Genomic DNA, 10,713 nt, shown 5'->3' on the forward strand with positions numbered 1-10,713 from the left:
TCTCGGATACCGAGATCGGCGCGCCGGCGCAGCAATTGGATCGGATAATGTGCGAGAAAGGAGCTCGAGGGGAACTGCTTGGTCCTTGATTAATCCGTACGATCGCATGATGGGATAGATCAGCCCGACCATGTGGATACGACGCGGATCGATCCTCGGTCGAATGCTTAATACTCTTATCGAGCGACCGAAGAATCTCGGTTGTATGCTTTGTAATCGATACATCGACGAGTGAAGTGGATTCCACGCAAACTTTTTAGTTACTCTGCCAATAAATTGATTCTACGGGTATTTCCATGTCATATATTTTGGAATGCTGATTATTTTCACGATTCAATTGCAAAATCCGCCATACGTTTTTACTACTATAAGTTTTATTTATTTTTTTATTTTTTTAATCCATTATACGTTTTCAGAGCCGAAGCTTTTCTGGACACTCGGGAATTTGTCGGGTTTTACCTTTTATAAGTGAAATTTGAACGGAAGGTAAATGTTAACTATATTATGCACTCATTAATCCATACATAGAGAAAACTTATATTATATATTACATTATACATTACGTTATATATTATATTACTGATATTAGTAAATTGATAAATTTGCTACGTCCGTGTGCTTACGTATGTGTTCTCTTACTATACATGTTAAAAAAATTTTTTACATATTCGGTAAAAGGTCTAAAAATTTGCATTAACGCTAAGAACCCCTCCCTAAGAATCTCTAAGTAATATCTTTTTATCACTGAATATACATAATTATTTACATAGGAATTAATAACATGTTTCCGATATGAGGTCTGAGAACATTCGAATAATACTTAACTTTCATTGTAAAAAAAAACAAGAAACAATGATATGCATTATACACAATACTTCCAGTTTCCATTTCTTAAACCTAAAACTTAAAAATTAATAAAAAAAATATAAACAATGTCATGTGTATCGATATAATTTTGCAATATTATCCGGTACAAAAAAAGGAACAAATTCCCGGAAACGTAAGATTATCTTGTCATGTCCGTACAAATGTTATTACCATTTTATTTCGCCAATTCAACAAGATGATAATATTATTAACATAAGAAAAATGAGGAATCTCTAAACCTTATTCAGAATACATTAATTTTCATCGATACATTCGTTCTCTATATTGATTTACCTTATAACCTGTATTGATTTTCGCTTTCTTCTATATTGATAAAACCTGATCCTCGTTTCCTCCAATACTTTATGTTCCATATAAATAACGCTAATACCGTCAATACACAAAGAATTGAGGCAGTTACTAAAACAGATGTTACCACAAATTTAGAAAAAGTGTATGCAATTATCAGGATATATCCGCACATAAGATACATATATATACTTACTGATTATGCTAGATGGAAATGATGCAATATACGTCGAATGTGTCCTAAGGCACTTTGTTACATGTAATAGAGTACCATTAACTGCGGGACACTCCAAATCAAGTATTTTACAAAATAAAGGAAATAGATCTGTATTGTTAAAAGGATCTAATTTGCACCCCGGTATGAAGGCGGGCCCGCTTGCAAAAAAGAACGGATGCATCTGTACATCCTCATTGTTGTAGCCATGCAATCCAAATTCTGTTTGATTGTTAACTAATCGGGAATAATGATTTGATGTTAAGAACAATACAACAATGAGTATAAAAATAAATACATGATAAACACAACATAAAATCACCTGTAATGTTGAACCTCCTTTTGTAGATTTCTATGGTATCATAAAGATTCTGAAATGCATATCCCACTTCAGCTATAACAAAAATGGGTCCTATACGAGTGTTGTTACCGTAATGATACTTTTTTGGGATATCTTCTCTCTTGTATACTTTAAACGTTTTCGTCTGTTCCGCAGCAGATTTTAATTTTTGATAAATCTGCTCTTCTCTCCCTGAGAAAAAAAAAAATTTTGAAAGGAAATATATGATATAAAGATATGATTTTAATAATGATAATGATAAATCATTGATTTTCGCATCACAAATAGCCTTACCAGGATTTGGAAAAATATGCAGTCCTGGAGATGTCCCCACTGAAGTATAATCACTAGCGTTGACATAATTTGTTAAATTTATTATTCTTTCCATTGTAACAGATGCCATGCCATGGTCACTCAAATGAATTATATTAAGATCAGTCAAACCATAATAATCTATTTTATCATGCAGATATTTTGTAATATTGTCTAGTTTTTGCAGAATTTTATTAAATTCTAGATTATTAATTCCTATGGCATGCCCATGGTAATCTGGTTCCTCGATATACAATATACCAAAGTTTATCGGGTTCGTAGGATGTATAAACCATGATATCAGAGTATCAATTCTATCCTCAAACGACATTGTAATGTTGAATTTCTGAAATATACAGTCATTGATATAATTCAATGCAATAAGCTTAGAATATAAATTATCTAATATTATCTAATGATATCCACTAACCTTTGTAAAAGTAGGCGTTATACCTTGATACTCATATATCGAACCTGGCCACATCATTGTACCGCTATGTCTACCTTTGCCACTTTTTTCATTGATAGTCTAGATTATTCAATCAGTAAAATATAAATCATATACATGAATGTATCTTATGTAAAATAGAGTATTGATAATGATACTGCATTATACACACCCAAATAGGAAGAATATTCTTGTTGTAATGAAATAGATTATATGAATATTTTGAGATATTTTGTGTGGAATAATCATAAAACTCGTTATCTACAACCCCATGTGTTTCCGCATAAAATCCTGTTGCCATTGTGTGATGATTGGGAAATGTCTTGGTGACAAAGATATTCATCATGTAGTCCGCATGAGTACCTTTTGCTTTCAACTGGCTCATGAACGGTGTCAAGTTTCTTTCGAAATAGTCGTATCTGCAGAGAAGAAAAAAATTGGAGCAAAAGAAACATAAAATGCAAATAACATTCCGATTTTTGGACGCATCGCATACTGCATACACACCTGAACGCATCGTAGGAAACAACCAGTAACTTTGGATATTCAGCACTCAGTACACCGGCTTCAGCGTTGAGCAAGAAGAGAAATAACAAAACAAATGGGGCTGTAGAGACCATGGTGACGTTACTTCGGTGATTCACGAGAACGTCATGTGGATGTTATCGCCCTAACGTCTTCGAGACACACACGAAGACATCGTTCATGTTTATGGACAAAAACTTTGCCTCGGACGAATGCGTTGTGCTAAATTTAGAAAAAGACAAATAGTACATGTGACCACCACCATTCGCCGTTATCTCTCGTTAACAGAGGACTTGTCTAGGCAGCGCTCTTGCGCGTAACGATTAGATAATTCAAATTTATAATCCATATATGTACATGCTACTGAGAATTAAAAACTGCACTCGATAAATCGCAGAGTTATATTATTTCAGAATAAAAGGCCCGTTCTGTCTTACTGTTAAGTCGTATAATTTGAAAACGAAAGATTCTCTATTCAGTCATTGAGTCGCACCACTTAGAACTATAGATCCGTCTGCTTTATCTTGGAATCGTACTACGTACGGTACTGCATTTAGGCCGGTGTTCATCAGTCAGGTCTTATATGTAAGACCGCCTTAAGTTTACCTCCAGATATCCCATAGCCAATGAAATGATTTGTACAGAATCTGAAGTTAAACTTAAGACGGTCCTGAGTATAAGATCCGACTATGAATACCGGCCTTAATCCCGCTTAATGTATATTCTATTAATATTAATCTATTATTTTATATACTTCAAAGGTTTAAATTTATCGATTGTATCTCATACATTGATGGGTATATTAAAGAGAAAAGTATATCCAGTCTCGATTAGGATATTCTCGTTAGTACCAAAGTCTCCGTTATAAGTCGCCATTGTCTTCGATGCAGAGTGGAGGTGGTATGACTCGACGACAAAGTTGACGGATTAATTTTCTTAAGTAGTACGAGCCAACGGCAGATTAGAGGAGGACTTTTATTTTTCAAATAGACTGGATGACACATCAGGAGCGTCTCTTCCAGCTAATAACTGACGAGTCTGTCGTTTAAAAGTTCGCCGTAAGCATCATATGTCTATAGACAGTAGACACACATCCAAGGGATGCACCCCGCACACTGACGTGGACGTGAGCACGCTCCGATGCGCTGGTCGCGGAGGTATTGGCCTCGGTCAGAAACGATGAGTCGCAGTCGTCGTGCCCTGTCGCGGTATCAGCAACACCGGGCGGCACCGAGCGAAGGGTCGCAGTCACTCGTTATCGCGTGTCACGTGGAATTAAACGCTGGTATCTGAACACCCATATCAGTTAGATGACGGCGAGGCGCCGTGTGTTGACAGGTCATGGGGGCCTGTCTCGGCCACTGCTTTGCGAAAGTCACAGATTCTCTGCCGTACAGGTTGGAGCACTGATGGTATTTGACAGAGAAACGTCGGCTGCTAGAGCATTACTGCGACGAAGAACGGTGCTGGCTGTCGAGTTTTGTTGAGAAAATTGTTTTACTTTTATTCGTCAGCTTGCGAGTATGACTCACGAGTTGAGAGTGACAGTGTCATGATTAAGTTGCGTACGTGTGTGTGTGTGTGTGTGTACGTACGTCATACTTACAAAGTTGTATGTACATGCTCTAGTAGCTTCAGACTCTCCTGCCTTGCTGATTTGTTGGAGATGTTATATTACAAATTTCTAACATGCTTATCCTCCGTATACTTATCGGAAATTTTATTATTTTTGGCACAGGTTCTATCCAAGACATACCAGGATGTCTTTCCAAGGAGAAGAACAAGTTGAAGTATATATATTTATTTGTATCTTTTGTAAAATAGTTTGTATTTTTTTGCTGGCATTAATAATTCTAGTATCGCTTTTACTTTGCGCTTAGTTCATGGATACTGAAAGAGATGAAGACCAAAGTAAAGGATCAAAAAGGTAAGATGTACTCATTTGGTTTTATCACTTTTAATTGTAAATAACACACAATATTAATGTTACCTTTACTTCTTTACCTTTACTACCATGCTTACTGGATGTGTAGTTTATTGTCGTTTCTCTCTTTAAAAAAGCTTAAGGTAAATATCATACACATGTAATAATATTGTATCATATCATTGTACCGTATATTTTGCATGCTTCATCACAATAAAAATTTATTCAATGATATATTTGAATTATAGAAAAAACACGGTGTCCCGGTAACTTTGGAACTACTGGAAGATGGAGGATGGTCACGAGGTGGCAACAAGTATGCCAGATTGAGCTCTAGAAACGATGTTTCTACAAGGTACATTTCATCGCACAACTTTAATTATACATTTGAGATTATTATGCATTGCGTAAATAATAAAATAAGTACGTAAGTAATAAAATAAGACATCATGTAAATTAGTTCGGGATTGGATACATCGCTTCAAGTTCTCGATGCAAGAACTTTAATAAGACAGCAGACGTATGTTTCCTCCACTCCGGGATCGTCGCTGGATCTCGAGTGGGAACACGAAGGTAATTTTCACCATCACTTAATCTTCCGGAATGCCGAATGTATTAATATATCGTACACCCATACAGGGATGCCTCTGCCGATCATAGAAGACGAAAAAGGCGACACTGAGGGCTCTTTAACGCAAACGTCAGTTAATAATAGCCAGCCCTCTAGCTTGACAGCATCTCCTTGGTCTCGTGTTTCGAGTCCAAACAGTTTAGAATGGGATCCGGTTGAGCCAGACATGGTATGTGTCGATATAGACACCGAGCAGCTTCTGACCGAGATAGAACGATTGACAGACAGAGCGCTGAAAGAGACGGGCGAATGGAGCAATGCTGACACTAGCTGATAAACGACTCAATTGTAATTAATGGAATTGTTTGTATTTTTGTATCGTAAAGACTTACCGCGCAAAGTTACAGATCTGCTCTGTACTTTTGAACGAGAAAGCGAAGAAGTATCGTACTGGCTCGATATCACGCAATTCTTGGAACAATATAACGCGACACGTTTATATCGTTTCAAAAACATACGCTGTACAATTTAGATAATCGAGCACGGAGATCGGACGAGTATTTGTGTTGCGATGTACCTTGTAATAATCTTTAATACGAAACGAATTCCTACGCCAAATGCTATATAGAATTTGCGAGATAAATATTTTGACGGTATTTGCATACGTGCAATAAATTCGTGTACATAAATGAGACACACACACATATATATATATATATATTTCTTATTTTGAAATTTAAATATTCGGCTCACAAGTGCGATTGTGCATTTAATTGGACTTTATATCGTGAACTTTAGCAACGTCGGTGTTTTTAATTTCGCTCACATCTGCAGCTTCCGTTTGACAATAACTTATTTAAAGAGTAAGATTATATATCGCATCGCGAGATATACGCTTTGTAAGTTTTTTAGTACATTGAGCACATTCCGTCTTGTGTTATTGTTTTCTTTGCCTGCTTTTCAAGCTATTCCAGAGTGACATTAGATTACAATTTAAAAGATACGAACAGAGTTTAAAGTGCATAAAACGGCAGATCAAATAACTGGGAAAATACGAGAAATAGCGCAAGTGTACAAAACTGAAATAGCAGGGAATTGTTTTATCGTAGTGGAGTGCACGCGAAAAATATCTGAAACAGTTATGATATAAACAATACGCGTAGGATGCCTTAATGTAGATAATAAAAATTACAAATTTGTTTAGAACTGCAGTTATGTTATCCACATTTTATACATTTTAATAGATATTTCCGTTATATTGTTGTACACGACCTAAAGATGACCTCTACACACTCACGTACACACCAAGTTTAAGAAATACGTTGGGTTTTTTTTTCTTTTTTTTTTATATATTCGGATGTTAGAAGTAAGCACTCCCGAAGAGACGTGTCATATCAATTTAAAAAGAGATTGTAGATTGATAAATGTAAACGCGAAAATGTGTGGAATTGAAGAACATCATTATATTTGGGCTGTAATAAGTGTTAAGAGGTAATATGTTTATATGCTTTAATAAATAGTTACTTTATTATATTTCTATGTACATACAAAAACTGAACTTAGTCCAAATCTGTCCTAAATCCTTTCCCTAATCAGCTGTATCATACATCGAGTTTTGTTACAGTGGCTATACACGTGTATAATGAAGTATACGAAAGTTATAAAGTTTTTCGTATGCGTTTGTTAGGAAACGGTGCCGATTTAAGATATCGCGCAATGTAACTTGCCGGAAAAGAAATGATACAGCAATCATTCATAGGCAGCTCAGAGTATCTTTAAAAATTATTGATATCAAAATTACCAGATTTTACTATATAATATAACTTTAGCTCATCTACATTTTCTATTAAAAAAACAATCCATCATCCATCATAATATCGAATTTAATATCGAACGAAATAATATGCTTATTTTGTGCTTACACTTGAGAAATCTCTTTTTCATCACTAACGCCATTAAGGAAAGCAAGCGACTAGTATAATATAATATACATGTAGCAAATTTTATATGTATATATATATATATATAAAATTATAATAATTAGAATTATTATAATCATATGCGCATAGTAAATTAATCAAGAGCGAGAGGACTTGGTCTCTCAACAGACTCTTCGCTTCAGTGGTATGAACTAAATGAACTTTCCAGGATTTATGAAACAGATACAAGTGCAGTTTATAGGAACAAGGTGGACATGTACTAACATATATTAATACTTATTTACTTTCGCCATGTGTTACATTCTTCATGAGAAGCAGATAGTCTGCAATATGTTACATATACGTGCATCGTTTGAATCCGATTGTTTCCGTAAGCTTAGAAACGATATCCACAAAACATGTATAAAATTTACCTTGTTTTAATAACATCACATTCGCCGCGCGTGGTGTATGTATATACATATATATTGCATGTATATACAAACGCATACATATATATATATATATATATTTATATATATATATATGTATATAGTATGCATATATACATGCGCAATATATGTATATATATATATATATGTATATACATGCAAACACAACATACATACATACGAATAAATTAAACGAGAAATAGTCGTCGGAGTATCAAGAGAATAATCGCCGATACTAAACAGGCAATAAGTATACTCCAAAACAAATCGTTCGAAGAAGACATTGTCTCTACAGGATTTAAAATAATATCAGGTTGTTGGCGGTCTAAGTTTTCCGACAAATTCGTCTCCACGTTACGATGCCGTAATTCGCTCTCGGATACGCTCTCTGTGTTACTATCCGTAAATAACGTGTCCAAAATAGGTGAGTCGTCTGCCTATAATAATAATAATTTTCTCACAAACATCTATCTTTCTCAAGTCTTTTCGCGAATCCGCTAAGATGTAATTGTGCTCGCCGACTTTTCCAATTGTGCAAACATACATGTCGACATATAAACGAGTCTGTGGGAAATTATAGGAAACCGAGACCAATCGCTTACCTTCAGAGCGATGGTTTTCAACATGGTTTCTTCTTCCTCGGTGATGGGCTTTTTTACAGAATTCTTGGACAACAAGTCCACTACTTTACCGCATGTATCGCATTGCCAATTCAGTGACCTATAACATAGGGATTTGTTAGAAAAATACATTCGACATTTTCCTTGCAATATTGATTGCAAGCATTATTACTTTTTAGCTAGTTTTTGTCGTTCTTCGGTGCTGTAATCTAAAGCTCCTATGGTACCACTTCCTGGTGTAGGCATAAAAGCTATTAAAGCTAACAATGCTGTTCTAATACTCCAAGATGGTTGCCACGTCTCAGGATGGTGGCCAGAAATACTCAGGCAGATTTTTTTGTTGATCTCAAAGCGTCCATTTGGCTATATCAAAATAATATCAACTTGTCACAATATATCATCATCAAGTATTAAACATATGTGTATGTATATATTATGACCCATATATTTCAACTTTGATTTAAGCTTACCGTTAACAAGATGATATTTGGTGGCTTCATGGGATACTCTGGTGGTAGTAGGATCCTCCCATGGTATACACCACCTTCAAAATCTGTAGACGGTGGTCCTTGTACCGTGAAATGCCATTCGAACAAGTTATCCTCCAAAGGATACGCACAATACTCTTCGGTAGCCTCGTGTAGTTCCTGTGCCTCTCTCATTAATCGCTTCACCGCTGTATTACATAAGGAAAAGATAACATTATACAATGCTTAAGATCTATGTTTATTGCTGCATGAAAAACATGTGGATTAAGCACTCATCTGCAATAAGACGTAAGCGGTAAGAAATAAATCAACCATAGTCGATTATTTTTATAATAAACCGTTTTACGTTTTACTGCATATTCTTACTCTCATTATGGACAATCTTCAATCGAGTTCCTTGCGTGTATTAAACCAAAGATTCATCGCACATACGCTTGCAGATATGCATAGATAAAATCACATTTTATCAAATCACGTCGGTGGCACAAACGTCGGTGACGAAGAAGAGTGACAACGTCGTAGGACAGGTGTGCGAGAGCCGGACTCGCACAATAGCTACCTGGACTCGGAAACGCACGAACGGGCCGTCGTGTGCGATCGGTCAAAACAAAGCACCGGCGCAGATTCGCGTGTCAACGCAGCCTCGGCGATGCTTACCTGGGCTCTTCGCGTTGTATTTCCCCTCAAATGACATTTTCAACGCTGGCTCTTCCGCTCTCTCGCTTCCCGTCTGTCCACGTCTGACGCTCTCTCTCTCTCTCTCTCCCGCTCTCTTGTCCGTCCGTCTCTCACCGAGGCACAGGCAGATTCATAAAAATCGTGGGAATACAGATAAAACGTTGGCTGATGTTCTCTCCCTCCCCCTTTCTTTCAGTCTCGGTCTCTCGTGCCGCAGACACAATAAATTCTCGAACATGCGTTTCGCTCACATCTTCCTCGTCAGACTCGCCATTCCCCGGCCACTTCTTCAGGTCACAGTCCCCCGCGTGCGTTTTGACGTGGCTCGATCGCGGCGGCCGCCGCGTCGCAAAATATGACGTGAACTCGCCGCGTTCGCTCGTCTCTATTTACCGCCGCCCATTCCGCACTGAACTCGCACCGACTCGCCCGTGACGTGACTTACGTCATGTAGCAGCGGTGCTAGCACATCGCATATTAGTATCGCCACGATGGCTCCGCCACGCCACGGCCGAATCGAGGCGGGTTTCGAATTTCGAATACGGCAGCGTACAGCACGCGCTACGTCCTCGCCGCTTCGTCCGCGAGCCCGTCCCTTCGCCGGATCATTGTCCTAAATATGACGCGCCGTGAAGGGCCGCCCCGCGCCCGTGGAGAACGTCGCTCGGTGCGCGTCGCCGCTCCGCGCTCGCGCCCCGCGCTCGGCCGCACGAAATTTGAAAGCGCCTCGCGAGTCGTGCCTCTTTGATTCGCTTCTTCGAGCAGTCGGCCGGCGAGCGAAAGACCCGGGTTCGATTCCCGGTCTAACGACTACCGCGCTCTCGATATTTTTCTCTCTTCGGAACGAAAATAAGATGCAGGTCCCGAACGCACGGCGTCTCCCGTCGCCACCTAGTACGCCCTCCTTTTCTTTCGCGGGGCTTTTTCGGGGTCCTTGGAAAACTTCACAGCCGGCCGTGCCGCTGCTGCCGTCTTCGCGACAGACAATTCGACCTAAAGCTCTCTAAATATTCTTTTATGAAAATAGAGGCTCTAAAATTGACTTT

General features: G+C 38.0%; 3 protein-coding genes across 6 annotated transcripts; 1 reads left to right on the forward strand and 2 right to left on the reverse strand.

Annotated features, from left to right (window-relative positions):
* Nucleotides 1-482: 482 nt before the first annotated feature.
* On the reverse strand, nucleotides 483-3,496 carry LOC105181732 (bis(5'-adenosyl)-triphosphatase ENPP4). Its single transcript, XM_011138703.3, has 7 exons — nucleotides 2,998-3,496; nucleotides 2,663-2,909; nucleotides 2,473-2,571; nucleotides 2,025-2,388; nucleotides 1,713-1,922; nucleotides 1,373-1,627; nucleotides 483-1,287 (listed from the first exon to the last, which is right to left on the reverse strand). The coding sequence occupies exons 1-7, from the start codon at nucleotides 3,108-3,110 to the stop codon at nucleotides 1,163-1,165; spliced, it is 1,413 nt and encodes a 470-aa protein (XP_011137005.1). The 5' UTR covers nucleotides 3,111-3,496; the 3' UTR covers nucleotides 483-1,162.
* A 392-nt stretch (nucleotides 3,497-3,888) lies between these two features.
* Nucleotides 3,889-7,043, forward strand: LOC105181731 (uncharacterized). Of its 3 annotated transcripts, XM_011138701.3 has the most exons (7): nucleotides 3,895-4,412; nucleotides 4,754-4,805; nucleotides 4,896-4,942; nucleotides 5,049-5,082; nucleotides 5,188-5,294; nucleotides 5,400-5,512; nucleotides 5,579-7,043. In XM_011138701.3, exons 1-7 carry the CDS (start codon nucleotides 4,357-4,359, stop codon nucleotides 5,842-5,844), a joined length of 675 nt encoding a protein of 224 aa, XP_011137003.1. In that variant the 5' UTR covers nucleotides 3,895-4,356; the 3' UTR covers nucleotides 5,845-7,043. The 3 variants fall into 3 exon arrangements, with proteins under 3 accessions (XP_011137002.1, XP_025160342.1, XP_011137003.1); XM_011138700.3 differs by having other exon boundaries at nucleotides 3,889-4,412; nucleotides 5,400-7,043; XM_025304557.1 differs by having other exon boundaries at nucleotides 3,890-4,427; nucleotides 5,400-7,043.
* A 658-nt stretch (nucleotides 7,044-7,701) lies between these two features.
* Nucleotides 7,702-10,356, reverse strand: LOC105181730 (ubiquitin-conjugating enzyme E2 J1). 2 transcript variants are annotated; one of them, XM_011138698.3, is made up of 5 exons: nucleotides 9,647-10,356; nucleotides 8,972-9,177; nucleotides 8,674-8,864; nucleotides 8,484-8,601; nucleotides 7,702-8,318 (listed from the first exon to the last, which is right to left on the reverse strand). In XM_011138698.3, exons 1-5 carry the CDS (start codon nucleotides 9,681-9,683, stop codon nucleotides 8,070-8,072), a joined length of 801 nt encoding a protein of 266 aa, XP_011137000.1. In that variant the 5' UTR covers nucleotides 9,684-10,356; the 3' UTR covers nucleotides 7,702-8,069. The 2 variants fall into 2 exon arrangements, with proteins under 2 accessions (XP_011137000.1, XP_011137001.1); XM_011138699.3 differs by lacking the exon at nucleotides 9,647-10,356 and adding an exon at nucleotides 9,356-9,600.
* Nucleotides 10,357-10,713: the final 357 nt, after the last annotated feature.

This window comes from Harpegnathos saltator, unplaced genomic scaffold (genome assembly GCF_003227715.2).
Source record: "Harpegnathos saltator strain DR-91 unplaced genomic scaffold, Hsal_v8.6 scaffold626, whole genome shotgun sequence".
NCBI lineage: Eukaryota > Metazoa > Arthropoda > Insecta > Hymenoptera > Formicidae > Harpegnathos > Harpegnathos saltator.

Coding starts and splice junctions, on each gene's coding strand:
- LOC105181730 (XM_011138698.3), bottom strand. CDS start 9,683: ATGTCATTTGAGGGGAAATACAACGCGAAGAGCCCAG. Junction 9,178..9,646: donor ATACAACGCGAAGAGCCCAG/GTAAGCATCGCC, acceptor TATGTAATACAG/CGGTGAAGCGATTAATGAGA. Junction 8,319..8,483: donor TGAAAACCATCGCTCTGAAG/GTAAGCGATTGG, acceptor TTATTATTATAG/GCAGACGACTCACCTATTTT.
- LOC105181732 (XM_011138703.3), bottom strand. CDS start 3,110: ATGGTCTCTACAGCCCCATTTGTTTTGTTATTTCTCTTCTTGCTCAAC. Junction 2,910..2,997: donor GTTTCCTACGATGCGTTCAG/GTGTGTATGCAG, acceptor TCTTCTCTGCAG/ATACGACTATTTCGAAAGAA. Junction 2,389..2,472: donor TAACGCCTACTTTTACAAAG/GTTAGTGGATAT, acceptor TGTATATTTCAG/AAATTCAACATTACAATGTC.
- LOC105181731 (XM_011138700.3), top strand. CDS start 4,357: ATGGGGGCCTGTCTCGGCCACTGCTTTGCGAAAGTCACAGATTCTCTG. Junction 4,413..4,753: donor ACAGATTCTCTGCCGTACAG/GTTGGAGCACTG, acceptor TTTTTGGCACAG/GTTCTATCCAAGACATACCA. Junction 5,083..5,187: donor TCTCTTTAAAAAAGCTTAAG/GTAAATATCATA, acceptor TTTGAATTATAG/AAAAAACACGGTGTCCCGGT.